This window comes from Grus americana, chromosome 1 (assembly GCF_028858705.1).
Source record: "Grus americana isolate bGruAme1 chromosome 1, bGruAme1.mat, whole genome shotgun sequence".
Taxonomy (NCBI): domain Eukaryota; kingdom Metazoa; phylum Chordata; class Aves; order Gruiformes; family Gruidae; genus Grus; species Grus americana.
The window spans coordinates 40,361,299-40,379,235 of NC_072852.1; the positions used below are offsets into that span (position 1 = coordinate 40,361,299).

At 39.5% G+C, this 17,937-nt stretch overlaps 1 protein-coding gene across 1 annotated transcript in view; it reads left to right on the top strand.

Moving 5' to 3' along the window:
• Positions 1-17,937, top strand: part of MYRFL (myelin regulatory factor like) — a 50,052-nt gene that overhangs the window by 8,781 nt on the left and 23,334 nt on the right. Inside the window, exons 3-11 of the mRNA XM_054843011.1 lie at positions 2,664-2,731; positions 2,826-3,084; positions 4,578-4,669; positions 6,488-6,635; positions 9,821-10,016; positions 11,115-11,191; positions 12,440-12,550; positions 13,122-13,212; positions 17,412-17,612. Coding sequence (XP_054698986.1) covers positions 2,664-2,731; positions 2,826-3,084; positions 4,578-4,669; positions 6,488-6,635; positions 9,821-10,016; positions 11,115-11,191; positions 12,440-12,550; positions 13,122-13,212; positions 17,412-17,612 — 1,243 coding nt within the window. The remainder of the gene's footprint in view (positions 1-2,663; positions 2,732-2,825; positions 3,085-4,577; positions 4,670-6,487; positions 6,636-9,820; positions 10,017-11,114; positions 11,192-12,439; positions 12,551-13,121; positions 13,213-17,411; positions 17,613-17,937) is intronic.

The following is a 17,937-nucleotide window of genomic DNA, read 5'->3' on the forward strand; positions in this document are numbered from 1 at the left end:
GTGGAATTTTTAAATTTATTTTTTGAAAGTAATCATGTAGTCGAAGCTAACCCAAAATGCAGGGTTGTGGATGTGGTATGTTAGAAAACCAGTAGCGATACTCTTACAAAATACGCAAGAATGTGTCAAAAGTAATAGGCTGTGACCAAAAATGAAACTGTTCTCTCATGTCATCCAAACTCAGAAATACAAAACCTGAAGTAGAAGCAGTAGAATGAAAATCAGGTGATGGAAATTTTCCATTGATGCTTGAAAATATTTGCTGAATATGTAGGAACACATGTGTTTTCTGAATATGAGGGTGCCCCTTTAAGCAATTTTATTTCACTCAACTTCTGCCACTACACTGGACAAAAGTGTAAAGGAGGTATGTGTCACTAAATTTCTGTCATCCTTCCTCTGCTCTAGCATTTTTAGCCTAACAGGCATCTTAAGCACTTGTCTTTCAGGCAGTGGTTCAGAGCAGTGTTTGAGCCTACAATTCATAGGAATACCTGAAAGGGTTAAGAGTCCATTTCTTGAACCTCCATTTATTCCTAATGTAATAGAGGAACCCTCTGTAGTTCCTTTAAATGGCAGTGAGATGGCATAGGATTTTTTTTCACAGAGCACACTTAAGTTGTTTGGCTTTCCACACTGACCTCTCCAAGCAGGGGTGTTAAAACATAAATCTCTCTTGCTTGGCTATGGGGTTTGGCAAGGAGGTGGCTGTAGATCACGTGGAATTTCCTGGTTCCCAGCCAGAATTGCTCTGTCATGCCTTTGGTCCCAGGATCTCGTAATGACTGTTGGAGCGTAACTGCCTTCTCATCCCATGCCTCTGCACCTGGTCCTGGTAATGCTCCCACCGGGGGTCTGAAGGTGCTGTGCTGGGACCTTGCCTCAGCAGGCTGCCAAGGGTGGTCCTCCTACGTGGTGCCCTGAGCTGCTGTGGAGGTGGCCCTGCTTTCCAATACAAAGGATGTGAACTGGGAGATGAGCCTCTTGCTTATGTAGCTCCACACAGAGGAAAGCAGCCCAGCTCTGCCTGAATTTGGCGTGGCGCAGTCTTACTCAGCAGGCATTTTTAAGGCAGGTGACACGGAAGCTGTACTACGTGGGGTGCTATGTGGGTCTGCACTTTGTGAGCACCCTTTGTTGGGGGCAAGAGAGCCTAGACTCAAGAAATTTTTACTTTGTTACCCATTAACAAACTTATTATCACTGACTCGTGTATTGAGAAAAGAGAATATAAACAATTAAACACGTAGGTAAAGAACATTCCTTCCCCTCCCGCCTTTTCGAAGCTCAATTTAAACCGAGCACTTCTCCCTCCTTCCTACTTCCCTTGTAGTCGCCGCTCCTTACACTCGGTCCCTCCCACTGCCGCCGGATAGGGGCGGGGGGTGCGGCGGAGCGCAACGGCTTCTCCTTCCCGCTCCTCGCTCGTTTTCCTCAGTTCCGGCATGGGTGGCTCACGGCCCGCAGCCCCCTCGGGGTGTCCCCGCTCCAGCGTGGCGCGTCCCGGGGCCGCAGCCTCAGCAAGAGCGGGCCCGGCGCTCGCTGCCGCGGGAGCTGGGCGCCGCTGATTGGCTGGCTGAGGCTCTGGCGGGCGAGGGGCCGCTGCGGCGGGGCAGAGCCGGCTGGAACCGGCTGCGGGCGGCTAAGTGCTGTCTTCCTGTAGGGCACCCTGCGGCCACCGCTGCCCAGATCCTGTCCGGCACACCCTTACGAGTTATTCTTTATTTAAGTTTCAGCAATGTGTCGAGATTCTTCCTGGTGATAAACTCAGGTGCTATAAATAAACGGTCAGCAATGGTATTTGGGTTAAAACATGACTAAATAGCTTGTTTTCTGTGAGGAATGAGAAGGGGTTTTTTTGTTTTTGAAGCTTTTCTTTAGGAGGCTGGTGGGATGGACCTGTTAGTACTTTTTATTTTCAATTCTTTTGCAATTTAGGCATAGAAGATACTAATTATTGGTCCCCCACTATGTTCTTCCAAACTGAATTGGAAGACCGGGTTGGACTGGAAAGAGGGAAGGTAGCTTGTCACCTGTGGAAACCCCTCACGGGCTTCTGGGTCTTCTTGGTGAGCTTGTAAAAGCTCGTTTCAGACCGGGCAAATATGCTTCCCATGTGTGTGGCAGCCCCCACTTCCCTCCATGCTTGGGCTGCTTCTTGTGAGCAAGGTGCTAACGTGGGACCTGCTAACACCTGATAGAGACCGAGAGTGCTTTGGCCAAAGTAAGATCTTAAGAAGTAGGCTAGTGGATGAAGATGCTACAGATCTTTAACCTGTAGCCTAGAGAGAGTGGGTTCAAAGCCCTTGTGAGCTCTGTGTATTCAGTCTTGCTGGTGTGCCCGGAGGGGATTGATGAACCCCGGAGGGGTCATGGGAAGGAAGGAGGATTGAACTCAGCGAGTCTGGAGCGGAGTTTGGGCAAGAGCTGGCAGGGATGGGGCCTCCCTGTATGGGGGAGAGGTGGAGGGCCATAGGAGATGGTCTGATGAAGTGTAAGTGACGTTGCTCCTGTGAGACAGGGCAGCAGCTGTGGTGAGCAATGCTTCCTGAAGACCCTTGTCAGTAGCCTGGCGGTCCCTCTCCAGCTGCTTTCAGCATTGCTTTGTGGTTGTCTGCCATGTCTCCTCCCAGTAAAAAGTAAAATCTCTTTTTCATCCCTAGGCAAAGCCAGTTGCCAGACTCCCCACCGGACTCTGGATCAGAGCCATGTTCTCCACCACAGCTGCAGAGTAGGTCACATGAATTTATCCTCTCCCAAGCTTGTAAAAAGGTCTCCAGCTCCTTTTCTTTCTCCTTACTTTGATGTTTGTTTACTTCTTACAGCCCCATGGTATGACACTACATGGCCCAGTGGGCCGCAGCCTCTGGTCCCATGCCCGTCTGCTGTGGCACCCAGCAAGCTTCCATGCAGGTTCACGGAGACTTACTCTGACCCCAATGCCAGTGGACATCCCTGCAGCATCCCCCAAGGCTGCTGCCTGAAGACAGAAAATGCTGTGACTCCTTGGAATAATTCTATGTCCTCCAGCTATTTGGGTTTTAATTATTCATACTTTCAGCCAAATGCATCTCAGATTTCTGGGTAAATGATAAAGCTTTTATGCAAAGGATGGGACAGATATATATATAAAAAAATAGAGCTGGTAGAAGACGTGGTGTAAAATCCCCTTGAGTGTAAGGTTTTCCACAGGATGGCAGTGTTTAGACGTGTTTGAGATACTTGTGGTTGAGGGTTCTTTAAACATCTTGATTCAAGTTCAGATTGGAAGTAGGAATGGATTTCAACTTTTAAAATGTAGAAGGCTAAAGAGAGATCAACAGGTGCTTCATAACTGGATTATAAAAATATTCAGGCATTTTGCAATACTAATTGCATGGTTTTGTCCATAAGGATCTTGTAAGTGTTCTGACAATTGGCATGAGAGAAAAAAACCCAAACCCTGCCATATTTATGTAAGCAAGTGAAATGGTATTCATATACCATCTGCCATATTCACCCATCAGTATGTTGTGGATGCTTAATTATTTAAAATACATTGGGTAGTACAAGCATCCAAGTATGATTCCTAGTAAGAATGAATTGACTGATGCATGCCAGAGGGGGACCTCCCTGGTTATGGGGAGAGAAATGTGAATTCATCAGTGTTAGTCTTGGGCTTGCAGATGTTCTGTTCCTTTCCCCTCTTCTGTACAGAGCTCAATTACATGTTACATGTGATGTGGGGGAAGCTGCACCTGGGTTTCTCAGTGAAGCTGTTTGTGTTCTTTATTTATTTGTTTTCCAGTAGAAGGTGCCAGATAGTCAAAATCATGTTATTTTTTGAGGGAATACTTTAGTTATTGGAACTTAAGATACAAAATACTTCTTAACCAAATGTGGAACTTCTGAACAAACCCAGAAAAAGAATAACAGGGTGATAGCTGGGCTTTTTTTCTGCTCGTGGAGAAACTTTAGTTTGAGTACCTACTGGGCCTGACTGAGACCTGGAGTTTGGCTTGTTTTTTTTTTTTTCCATCCAGAAGGAATGACCATCTGTCAGGATATTCTAGCTTACATTTTATATCAAAACTTTGGAATAAGGTTTTTTCCCTTTGAACAAAGTATTTTTTGAAATCTCAATTTCTGGGAAAGGAGAAAACTGTAACCCACCAGTTGCCCCTTGAGATCTCTTCGTTAATGCATTAGTTTAACTGCTACTAGTGCTTTCTGTATTAATAAGGAAAGTGAGTTCATGTTTGGTGGAGTACAATTATTCAAGACAAAGCTGTGATTTTAATGCAAATATCAGGAGACAGTAAAACCGTGTCACATATGCACTGTGTAAATATTTAAAGAGGTCAACTTCTCTAGTCCTATGAAATAATAATAATAAAAAACTAATTTATGTTTTGGAAGGAAAAATTGCGTAATTCAGTTTTAAAAAGCCAACAACAATCTCTCTTCCCCCCCCCCCAAATCACAATTTGGGTGACAGTACAGTTAGAATAAGATACCAGGGTGTTGTCTTGTTCTGATTCTGTAACATCTGTATTTATACTTATAAATGAGTAATGCAACGTGTATTTTTAAAAAAGTATTTCTGCAGCATCAGGCAAAAAAAGGAAGCTCTCACAATTACTGGGAGATGCCACTGATTCTCCAGTCAAGTCTCAGGACTCCAGACAAGGTAAGCAACCGTATGAAAATGAAATTTAATGTTTCATACCATAGATAAGTAAATATTTTAAGAGCACGGCTCCTGCTGGCTTTGAAAAGGTACCAGTCTGTACTCCACTACCAGGTTTGGAGGAATTTACCTTTTCAGTGTTTTTGAAAACCAGCACCTATTTATATTTGGTGAAGAGATAAGAAGTGTTAGAGGTTCATGTTTCCTGAGGACTCTGGACAAAATATTCTGCCCTTCTGCATGCATGAGCCTGCAGTACACAGATGATACCATACTCTGCTGACTTTGCTTGGCAGTAAATTAACTGGGCAAAGAAACCACCGTGGGTCAGCTTAACAGGGAATTAATGTGGTGGATGAGCAAACAGATCGCAGTTTCCCTTTATGATCTCAACTCCATATTTTTTTTACAAAGTGTATCCATGCACAAGCTTGGTAAAAGCTGTGTGTTCTTCCCCACCCCTTCCCCAAATTAGTTTGGTTCATTGTTTTATCAAGATAAAAACGCTAAGCTTATACCAATTGATACAAAAAGCTTATCAGGCATGTACAGAAATGGATCGCCTTCTGTGAAGTGTGAGGCTCTCTCTGAATGAACAGTTTATCTGAGGAATTTCATCCTTGTCTGTTAATGGAAAATCTGAGAGTTGCTTGTTACTTCTTCGGAGTAAATGATTTTTAAGCATTAAATCAATCTTTTAGAACACTTTTAATAAGTGGCAACTGGATTCACTAGGTTACTTTTCCTGTGGTATCTTTTATTCGATCAATGTTGCTTGATTGGGACTAGTCCTCTAAGTCTACCACTGCTGGGAAGAGAAGATGAGCAGATGTTCCTGTATCTAAAATTGCTATTGCTGCTTTTAATATTTAAAGACACAGCTTTGAAATATGCTTTCCTTGGGAGTCACTGTTAATAAAATCTCACTGACACACATGCTATTGGAAAAAGAATACAGCCATTGGTAAAAATGGCATGGGGATCATTTAGAAATGTGTGAATTTCGTTACTATGGTGGTTTGTTTTTGTTTTATATTCTCACTCTGCTGTATGTCAGAAGTGGGAAGCTGGAAATGAAGCTTGGGCCTGAAATGATTCTGTAGGCTCTGTCTTACTGTGCTGCCACTGGCTGTGAACGCATCTTAGCTTATATGCTCAATGACATATTTTCTCCTGTCCTTACTGCACTCCATTTATCTGTCTCTCTTATCACATTCTCCTCTGTCTTCATAAAACGTATAATATCTCAGAGAATTATGGTTGACCCTGTCTGTCTCAGAATGCCATGAAGTATAGTCAGAAAGCATTAACCAGTCAACCAGATGTAGCAGTGAATGTGCTTGCTATTGGAAAACTGTGCCTCCTGCTCTGGAACAAAGGACCTGTTGCAATGAGTTGGAGTATATTCAGTTTAAACCTGTAGTAGAGAGAATGGGAAATGTATGTAATTATTTTACTTAATTGCTTCTTGCAGTGTTGCAGATTTACAGTAAAATGCTTAGCTTTCCCTTTTTTTTTTTTTTTCTTTTTTTTTCTCCGAAGGAAACTATCCATCCTTTGGAAGAGAATAAAAATAGGAAGTGCTACTTATGTAATATTTTGCTAATCAGGAAAGTTGAAAATTTTATTTTGTAGGGTAAGGGAATATAACACATTTTTTTGCAATAACTGCAAAGGACAATCAGATTTAAATACATATGCAATATATTCATGCTTTATATGTATGTATATATATGTAAATATATTTATAAAAATGTTTATGCAGGATTTTTGGCTAGTCACAAAAGTAATAACGGAATTGTCACTATCTCTCTACAGCAACCGTTAAGGACTGTGCTGCTGAAGTGCAGGAATATGACAGTGATGGACAGAATGCAGCTTTGGAAAAATGCTGTCAAGCTCTAACATGGCAACCGTATCAAACTTCTCAGTGGAACAGCTTATTTAACTCTAATTATGAAAAACTGTAAGCACCAATGTTTGCACTTGGAGAAAGTGATTTCTTGGGGATTTTTTTGCTGGTATTGTAGTTTTGTAGGAATAAATGCTATGCTTGGCATCCCTTGTTCATACTGAAAATAAGGCTGGAGAAGGAGGTACAGCAGGCATGATGGAGTATGAACCTGCAGATATATCAGAAAAGCAGAACTTTAAACACTGGTTGAAATTCATGCCAGATTTTTGATTTCCCTTCAGGGATTTAAGGGCAAAAGAAAAATGAGTTTAACTTAAAATACCTGTTAATTTTTGTTTATTTTGTCAAGCACATTGGGGCAAATAATTACGGAGCATATGGCACCTTTCCCTCTAATGGCCTAAAAACATTAAAGAAAAATGGAAATAGAAGATACCTGTATTACTTCTGGGTTCTTATAACCTAAGTCTTAATAACTATAGAAATATGTTTGACATGCAACTGTTTAGTCAAAGAGTTTTCCTGTATAAATCAGAACTGTAAATAATTTTTTTTTGGCCACATGATCTGGGAAAGGTCATTCCAAGTTCACTTTATATCCCTGGTTTTCTCCATTCTAGTATTTAGTGAATGATGTCTTTTAACAAAAGCCCTTCTGCAGCGTCTGGTCTGTTCACCAGGATTGGTCCAAACAATTTACCACTTTCTCCACAGGACTTAAACAGCATAGTAAATTTGACCGTTCTTCTAGGCCAGCCTGCTAAAAGCACGCATGGGAGTTTGGAGTGTATCAGTGTCATTGCTGGATGCTGACATTCCTTGCTTGTGCACAGCGTGATAGGGGCAGTACACACCTTACTGTGTCCCACACAACCCTCCTCCTAAGGTATTGACATGATGAGAGCAGATGGCTCAGTGCCCACACCTTTCTACTCCTTGGGAGCTGGATGGGCCAAGAAACCTCTGGCTGTGTTTGTGATGTGAATTGTCACTGACGGAAGTGGCTTCCAACTCCTGTTACACTTTCAGTTGATGGCTATGTTAGAGCTGTGAGTTGATGGAGGGAGATTGCTCTCCTGCTGCTACCCAATTCCTTGTTGGTTCCCATACACTTAAAATTGAAGTTCCAGACTCACATTTCTTGGTGGCTTGTGTCAACAAAGACAACGTGATGCTGAGCATTAAGGCATCCAACTACACGTACCATTACCATTACTGTGGAAAGGGATTGAGAGATTATTTGCGGAGGATGTCTGTTACTTTCAAGTGAGGTCAATGGCAGTGCCTTTGTTCCAAGGTACACTGTAATTATGGCACAGTGCACAGATTTTCTGAGTAGTGATTCTGTATTGTTAGCTTCAAGAGAGTCATGTGCTTATCACTGCTCAGTGTAGATGAATTGGTCCTATACCTTGAAATTGCTGTGCCCACTGTAAGGACTTTTCTCAGGTTAATTATTATTTTCCATTTTATTAATCCAATATTTTAACCTTTTGATTATTTCATTCACAACAAAATGCTGTTAGCTGAGGTAGATTCATTAGAAAAGGTTACTCTACCATTAATTGTGCCCTGCATTGTATATGCTGGGCACTTTTTTAGCCCCATGCGCCATTACTGTTGTGATTGGTGGGACTCAGTTACAAAGATGTTGTCTGAAGGGTCAAATTCTGAACAGAAAGAGAAATTTGAAGTGTATTTCTAGTAGGGATGCTTGTGTGACAGGGATATCCCTTGCTATCTAAAAATTCTTCAGATTTTATTGTGCTGCTTGGTAAGACTGACCATCCTTTGTGTGATGAGATCAAAATATGCATTTGCTCTTAATTACTGTAAATGGCATACTCAGAAAATGATAAACATGAAATTCCTCTTTGGAATTGTTCCAAATAATTCAACTTGGAGAGGTGGAAATTTGTGCTTTTGCTTCTCAATTTGCTTGCATGTGTAAGCCAGTATTCTGAAATTGCTTTAAAAACATCAGCTAATAAATTTGCTTCACACATAAATCTGAAAAACAACTCCTTTCCCTACACACATTTCCTACATAAATAAAAAGAATTACCAGTTGTAGGAAGAAACTGAAAAAGTTTTGTCTCTTTAATAGTGATGATTTGAGGAGATGGTAGACACTTCATTATATTTTAAATATGAATTAACATATGATTTAGTAGTTTTGAAGTAGTTATAAAGTAGTTTTCTCTTTATTCCCTGTTCCAGATAATCGGTGATTGTTTGAAAGGGGCCTTTTGTTCATAATTTATAAAAAGATAATAAAATCTGTACGTCTGTACTTTCTTGTGAAGTCTTTACATTTTGATTTTTCCAACTAATAATGTGCAAACAAATGGATGAGTTCTGAAAAGCCATCCTCAGTAATTGCGTTAATAAGAGTTACTCAGTAGCATCAGATGAGATCATCATTATCAAACTTTCATTAGCAAGAAAAGCCAATGCCCATATAAGAGAACCTTGCCATGTAGTCCTGTTATTTCAGAATTATCCATCACTTAAATCAGAGGACTGGAAACATTGTTGGGATGGTGAGTTCACTGGCTCTTTTAGAAAGACCTTTCCTTGTTTGCTCTGAATCATAAGGACAGAATACTCTTTATCTTTGAGTGACAAATTAGCCCTTCAAATAAATAGAATAGGGTTTCCTTAGTTGGGGTAAAATGGGCAACATTATAAAGGAGAGTTTCATCGTCTTCTGGCCAGAGGGTCAGTATTGATAGCTTTTCTTTTAGCTTGAGTAAACCCTTATGCGAATCCCAGCAGCTTCTGCAGAAGCACTTGGTGTGGGAATTTGGGAACAAAATAGAAAGTCTGGCTGGCTCATTAGGACGCTGTTGTCTGCAGCACTCCTTCAGCTCTGTTGTTTATAGCAATGAATGCTTGAATACACTAAAAAGTTTGGTTGTGCTTTTATGTACACAGAGTCCCTTTATAACAGATTTGTAAGTGAGGAGTATGTAAACTTCTCCACCTCTGGTTTCCAAACATTTCATGTGTCAGACTAGAATTAGAGTGCACTTCATATGCATTTTCATTTTTACATCACTAAGAGATGAAGAAGAAAATACTGGTAGAATTGGTGATTGTAAAGATGTATTTTGGCTCCCATTTTGTCAGTAAAGATCAGATGGATTTTCAGACCACGTGAAAAATAGGAATTCAAGATGTCATTCAAAAATGCCTGTACTTAAAGTTGCTATTCTTTCTTCTTGTTTTTGTAGACCCACTGTAGGATATCAGATTGTCACAGATAAAGGGTTTAATTTTTCAACAACAGATGATGCCTTTGTGTGCCAGAAGAAGAATCATTTCCAAATCACAGTCCATATTAGAATCACTGGACATCCAAAATATGTCAAAACTCAGCTGGGGGGAAAACCAATAGAAAAGTTTTACTTGAAAGCTTTTGGAATAAAGGTAAGTATTCCTCCTCTTTGTGATTATTACTTTTAATAAATTAGTATGTGATTATATATAGAATAAGGTAAATAATTGAAATGAACTCTTAGTAATTTTTGACCAAGATCTGACAAAAGAGAACTCTTTTAAGTTACTAGTGACTTTTGTGTGGAACTCTTTTGCAAAAAAGTGATGTTTTATGGATGCTTGTGCTGGTATATGCTGAAGGATGTCATGTTTGCCTGTTTGCCATGGTTTCACTGACTTCCCTCTCTTTGGCTGAAATTTTGTTGCCTTTGTGGGCAGTGCAGGGGCGTCAGCTGGTGTGTAGGTGGCCAGTCTACCCATTGGTCAAAAAGATGTGTTGAAAAAGCAATTCACAAAGCAAAGAAAAAGAATCAAATCTGTTTTTCCTGAACAGTACGTGTGTAGAAAAACAACAAAATTTCCCCATTTCTTCTTGCCAGACTTTCCATTTTCATTTTAAGAACCAAATTCTTCCCAGCCAGTATGGGTCCACAAGCTTGCCTATACAGAAGTAGTAAGAAATTTTAATCTTTCTGAAAGATTATACCAGTGTTTTTACTTACTACCAAAATTCAGTGATTTAGAAAATCCATGTAGCTGTTTTACAAGGCAGTTACTACCAGTTTTGCTTAATGCATTCTAACGTAGAAGAAATTAGTGTATATTACTGTCATCTGCTCCCATTTGAAGCAAAGCGCTGCTTGGTACCATTCCAGAAAGGTACAGAAATCTACATTAAAATAAGGAACTACCTTGCATAGGTTCAGTTCTAATGTTAAATATCTACATTTATGCTTTGGGATAAAATGAACCAATAACAGTCTAGATTCAGAAAGCAATTTTTCTTTTGTAAATAAATGTTTTTTTTTCTTCTGTCAAGTTATGTCCACACAAAGATTTGGGTTTTCAGACTAGTTGTCAGGTGTTAATTGATCAGGAGTCAATTCCAGTGTTAATTTCTATGTAGTTCTGTGAGAAATGAGATTTCACTGTTTCAGACACAATTTGCCTATTAATTTCTATTTCAAATTATATATGTTTGAGAATTTAATATTATTGTCATTTTTGAAAATTCTTTTTTCTTTATAGGTGGAAGCTCCAAACCAGACAATTGCTATTGAACAGTCTCAGTCAGATCGAAGCAAAAAAACTTTCCATCCTGTTAAGTAAGAGAAATTTATTCCACTTAATTTCAATGTGTGATTGGTCTGAAATGTAAAGTAGTTGTTTCTTGGAAACTTATAGTAGCTTTAAGCCAGTTTTCTGATCTTTATCTGAATTCCCTTTTGGTGCACACATAGAGTCAAAGTAGTAATATATACCTGGTCTCCCTTCATTAGGGACAATTTTCAGCTGCTTTACAAACTTTAAGTATATCTATCCAAAATATTTATATTCAGCTAGCAACACTGTTGTATGGTGTTTAGAGCTGTATGGCAGATGCATTTCTCATCTTAAGAAATGTCAGTAATGGTCCTGTTCTACATGGGCATGAGATGTATTTTCAGTGCTTTTAAGGGGGAGTGCCTCTGCTGGAAACATACATGCAGCTTCTCCCTGGAACTCTCTGCCATTCTTCTGCATCTGAACTCACTGGCAGAATCAATGTTTGTTCTTCTGTTGGAGCTGTTCTGTTACCTGTAAATTATTAAATAAACCTTAAAACAGAAAAAGATAAGGCAGTGTCAAGTTTGACAGGACAGTGCTGGGATAAAGGCTGCAATACACAATCTGCAAAAATGAACTTTGAGCTTGGGAGAAGAGCTCCATTTTTACTTAATTACCTCCATCATGGCATTTTTCTTCTTTTTGCATACTGAAGAACAGATTCTGTGTGTAAATTGTTTCATGGGTGATGATTTTTTCATTTATACCAGATGAGAATGCAGTTGGTAGACTGTTGTTTTCTCCACGCAAACTCTTTATTCAGACTATTTATCACTTACAGGAGCAGTGCCACTAAGTATTTGAGACATAGATCTATATTTTATACTTCCAGACATAAAGGTTAGGTGAAAAAAGGGACAAGCAGTAGAATTTATTTATTTTAATGTGGAAATTCAGGTCCAATAATAAGCAATGTTACCCTTGGCAGGCAACAAATACCCATCATATGGAACACATATGGTTTTATTATGTTCAAGACTGTGTACAAACAGACCAAGAACAGTTATTACTAAGAACAGTTTCCCACTGCTGGTGCTTTATCCTGTTTGTTTATCTCTTTGACATAGTCACTGTGGTGTTAGTGCATTTTTATAAACCAGGGTTACTGCATTTTTACTGGGGTTTCTCTGTTTTTTCATTTGTCAATTTTTCTCAGAACTGTTTTAATGAGTTTGAGGAAATCTGGCTTGAGCCAGGTAGATCTCCAAATGCTTATTTCCCTGATCTTGTCTACTTTTCTGTTTTAGAGTTGATCTACCAGGGGACCAGATAACTAAAGTAACACTGGGAAGATTGCATTTCAGTGAAACAACAGCAAATAATATGAGAAAAAAGGGGAAACCTAATCCTGACCAGAGGTATTGCAGTAGCTAGTTGCCCTCTGTGTGTGAAGTGGAAAAGAGGTCTACTTTAGCATGGAGCTGATGCTTGTGAAAAATCTCAGCATTGCCAAATCCTGTGATTTTTTGAATTTCAAATTCTGTGATACTTGGTATCTGCTTAAAGGCCTCTCTTCTGGAATCACAGTGTGATGTGAGAATAAAAGAAAATGTCTCATCCTTATGGTTAGAGATTGTTTCGGGAAATCACAACCAGAATGTTGGCTGACAAAATTGGGCAGTCAAAAAATCAAATGATGATCATTTTTTTTCTGGGGAAGGAAGGGTCTTCATCTCTGAGTCTTCAGTACTTAAATTTTTCAAAATTACTGTAATTTTTGTTCATTTTCAGTGATTGTGGTGCTTGAAAGAGATTATTATTTGAGAGTAAAGGACATACTTTTTCTTTGATATTGTAACATAAATATATTTAAAAAGATCATCTGGCTATCTTTTTATGTATCAGTAATAGCAGTTGCATTAAAACATTTTTTTCTGTGAAAAGACATTACTTCAATTTGTTATCTTGATTAAATCAATTTTGAATTAGATACTTCATGCTGGTAGTTGGACTGTATGCTGTCTCTCAGGACCAATTCTACCTACTGTCTGCAAATGTCTCTGAAAAGATCATTGTGAGGGTAGGTAGAAATTTGTATTGCTTTCATGTGAAAAGTATTTACAAAACTGTTTTGATATTCACAGGAGACTGTGGGGGGTGATTCTTCAGCATAAAAACTGCCATTGAATCAAAAAGATGGAGGAAAAAAATTGTGATTGCATATTGTATGAGTATGTTGTTATCTTTTAATTATTGGGATTTTAAAACATTGAAAGTAGAGCTATAGCAGAATTTAAAAGGAAAGCTTATTGTGGATTCCAGTACAAAATATGGGGTTTTTTCCATATTGTTTTTAGTTTGAGATGAAACAATTTCGTACACTTGCCAGGAATTTAGTAAATGCTTTCATTGACTGGATGCTTTATTTTCAAAGGAGGAAGAGAATGAAAAAAAAAAAAGTTACAAGGAAAGAAAGTCAAGCAGCTCTAGGAAGATTAAGACCTGTAGCTGCCCCTTTCCAGTGTGTTTCCAGAGTGTCCCAGCTCTTAATTTGGTGGTTGTAATATAGGTTTCAAACTAGAAAAAGGAAGAATTGGTCTTTCTTCCTCACGACCATTACTATTCAATCCCATGATCCACTTAAAGTTTTCCTTTTAGTACTCAGCGTTAGCCTACAGTTAGAGTTAGACTTGGAAGAGAGAAAAACTGTAGAGCTCTATTGTAACAGGAGCTACAGACGGTTAGGGTTAGGAAAGAGAGAAAGCACAGAGCCCCAGCATAAGTGGGGTTGCGAGGGGGCTGCCAAAAGCTTTCAGTCCTGGTCTCTTTTTCGTATGACCAGTAGCTGGTGGTTAATGTTTGAACTGGGCGTAGTCTAGGGTTATGGTTATTTCTAGGGCAAAGATTATATTTAGGGCTTAGAAAGATAGGAAATGCATAGGTGCTGTGTGGTGGGGCTGCAAAGGATGGTGAGGGCCTCTGGAAGATTGCAATCCAGCAAACTTTTTCATGTGGGCCAATCAAGGAGCATCTTTTTTGCATGGAGTCTTTCTAGTCCTTGGTTTATGGTAAGGAATAGGCTTAGCATTTTGGTTTATTGTCGGGTAAGACCAAGAGCTCTAGTCTAATAAGTGGGGCTGGAAAGGGGCTTCCAAAGAAAGGTGAGGGCTTGTCAAAAGCTTTTAGTTGTGGCATCATTTTTTGTAGGCCATTGCTTGGGTCTTTTTTGGCAGCACATCATCTGCCTAGGCTTATGGTTACAGCCTGGTGTAGCATGAGGATTTGGTAAGAGCAAAAGTGCAAATCCCCAGTATGCATGGTGTTGCACAGGGGCTGCCTAAGGAAGATGAGGGCTTTCAGATGGTTTCAGTCCTGGCTCCTTTTTTGTCTGGGCCATAACTTTGTGTCCTCTTGTGCCATAAACCCTGTTCCTGCAGTTACAGTTAGGTTTTTGGAGGGCAGTATGGCCGAGAGCTCCGTTCTGGGTGGGGCTGCGAAAGGGCTTTGAAAGCAGTGTTTGGAGTTAGTAGTTTTGTGCCCTGCTGAGAAGTTTTATCATCCTGGCCATTGCTGTCAGTTCTTTTATTTCAAGACACTGAAGCATTGTGTTTGTATCATTCCCACATATTTAATTGTTTTCCTTTTTTGTCCGTTAAGTTCCACAATACTGCTTTCATCTGAATTTATTTTTCTGCGTCTAGCAGTGTTGCAAATATAATCTCTTTACTGATTTGGTAAAGCCACTGAATTTTCACATTTGACTCATCCTTAGGATTATTGTTACTGTATAAGATACATATTTTTAAGTAAGATTTAGACATTTACATTTTTGTACCATTTTTAATGTTAGGTTCTTTTGAAATTTCAGTGAAGAGTGCTCCTTCGATGTGTGTGAGACAATTTTTTAATAGGAATCCAGGGAATGAGATTTTGCAAACCTGACCACTATTGCAGACAAAGAAAAAAGGGAGAAAAGCAGAAGAATCAAGGGGCTGTGATTTGAAGTGGTGCAAATGTCAACAGGAAAGCTGGAAAGAAAAAGAAAAAAAAAAAGTCATTTTCCAGATGTCTGCCAGGGCTTGAGTGGCAGGGTACAGTGAGCCAGCCACTGGTTACCTTAAAGTGGCAAAGCTGTGCACATGCACTGCGAGAGAAAGCAACTCATGGTCTGGCTGTTTATACACTCAAACGTAATGTAACAAAACTACCAGCTGAGTAGTGGTTATCAGGCATATCAGATCATGCTCTAATTGTGACAAACAGTGGTAAGTGCACAGCACCGTGCAGTGTAGATGGCAAAGACTTTTGAAAACCTGGCTTCTTTAAATGAGTGCAAACTTTTTATCGTGATCATACTTTTGTTCAGACTCAAATTTTAAAGCCTGAATTCAAAGTTTTAAAAAAATAAAAACCAAAATTAATTATTGAAACCAAATGTTTTTTCTAATTCTATATGCTCCATTGTTTTTTTGGTGTTCTAAGAAAGACCCTGTTCCCTTGACATGAAATTTCTAATACGAGTTAATTTTAAACATTACAGAGGATTTGAGACAATTTATGAATATGTTTATTTTGCTATTGCTTAGTGAAAATGACATTTTGTTAACTAGATAGAAGCAATTATTTGTTTTTCCAGATGGTCACCTCTTCAGGAACTGCTATTTTTAGACTTCATAGGTCTCTGGAACCTAGCAAACAGGTTTTGAATGTAATTTATACTTCAGTATCTCAGTTGCTGAGTAAAAGCAAAATTAATTTGGTAGCTGTGACTTGCAGAAATTACTATTAGAAAGTGAATTTGTTCCTGCCCATTTCATTAAGTAGTGTTTTCTACCCGTTCAAACCCACAAATAAATGAAAAAACCTCATGATTCCATTTTATTTTTGAGGCATATTAGTAAGACTTAAGCTCCTCAGAATGTCAAAAGACTTTTGATTTAGTGATTTAATAGTATTTCCTGGGCCATAGTTCGTTGGGACATTTCATTTGGGGCAGCACTGAATGAACAATGCTTGACTCATTTCTGCTCCTATCAGGCTTCTTGCTCCTGTTGCCACACTCCTCCTTAGCCATGCTCATGAACTGCTTTTCCAGGGCCCTGCAATGAACAGGAATGGGGATTTGTGTTAAAAATAAGTCTAATTTTTGTACTTGGTTAATTTTAAGTCAGACTGGTTCCTCCATTGTCATCTATGGTGTATCAGCAGAACTGAGGTCTGGCAGGTGGAGATGGGTGACAGGGTGATGCGGACTGCCTCCACTGGTTCTGCTGCCAGAAGAAGTGTACATCAAGCTATGGCCCCGGGGCATAGTTTGGATGCCTTTCCTCCCCCTGTGTCACGGTTCTCTATTCCTTCAGTTGTGCTGAGGCGGTTGTCTGTCTGATATTGCTGCAAAATGATTGCAGGAGATAGAATGGGCCTGAAAAGTAAACCTCAGCCCTACAAAAACTAACCTCCTCCACGGTCATGGCTCCCCAGCGGATGTTTTTTCATGATTGTGAAAAGGGAGTGTGTGGAGGGGACAGTCTCACTACCTGTTCCTGCTTCCTCTCCTGCTCCTTGTTTTAATATTTTTGTTGTGGACCAAGGCTCCACTGTACTAGATATTGTGTAAACAGAGAACAAAATGAGTCCTTTCCACAAATGGTTTACAGTTAAATTTGTAATTTACCAATTAGGTAATGCAGTTGGGCTTCTTTTTTCCACTTGTTTTAAATAGTTATTTCTAGAAACCTGCAATACATGCCATTTATAGTTTGGAGCATCTACTTGAGAACAGGACCTGTGAATGCAAGCCAAGATCACCTCTGATCTGTTCAGCACAGGCTTTGAATACATGCTGGAAAAGTTTGTGAAACAGCATGTAAAAGAAAAAAGCTGGAATGGCCAAAGCATGTTAAAAAAAATATTTTTTGAATCACATGTATTTAATCGCTGCCTTGTTTGCTCTTTTCTGATTTCCAGCCCCAGCTAAAAATTGCTGGTAAATAAATGGTTATGTGGCATAATGTCAAAGTTAAAATTTGGAAAGCTTTGGACATTGATAGTTTAGCTTACGGTGATAATAAAATAGAATTCAAGGGAAAAAGCAATGACACCAATGCTGTATGAGCAAAAACACTTACTCTGGGTTTTTTCTGTTAGTGAGTTAGAAAAGCTCTTGAATACAATTTAAATATTAAAGCTTTGACATTTCATTTTCCCTGAATTCCTAATGGAATAAGCAATAGTACATCTATGCTATACTATATCTTTAAACATAATTTTTTCTTCCAGGCATCTAACCCAGGGCAGTTTGAAAATGACGGTGATGTACTGTGGCAGCGAGGACATGTTCCAGAGACGATAGTCTATCATGGTCGAGTAGGAATTAACACAGATGCACCAGACGAAGCACTGGTTGTCTGCGGAAATGCAAAAGTTATGGGCAGAGTCATGCACCCATCTGACAGCCGAGCAAAACAGAATATCCGGGAGGTGAGAGCTCTGGAGTATTTAGGGCATTTATGTTTGCACCACAGCACATGTATGGATCATTGTTCTGACATGTGAAGCAGCTTCTTTATCCTGGATGTGCTGAAATGCTGGCCTAAAGAAATTGTCTGTACCGCTGTGTTCTGAGAGCCATCGCCTATGGACCTTGGAAGAGCTTGACCATAGAAGCTGGGGATATCTGTGTAAATGGGAGTTGTCAGACTGCAGAGTAGCTGGCAATAGAAATACAAATAGCACTCTGCTAACAGGGAATGGGAAGATTGTCGGTATTTTTTGATGTGAAGATTGGCCAAGTGGCCGTGTCAGG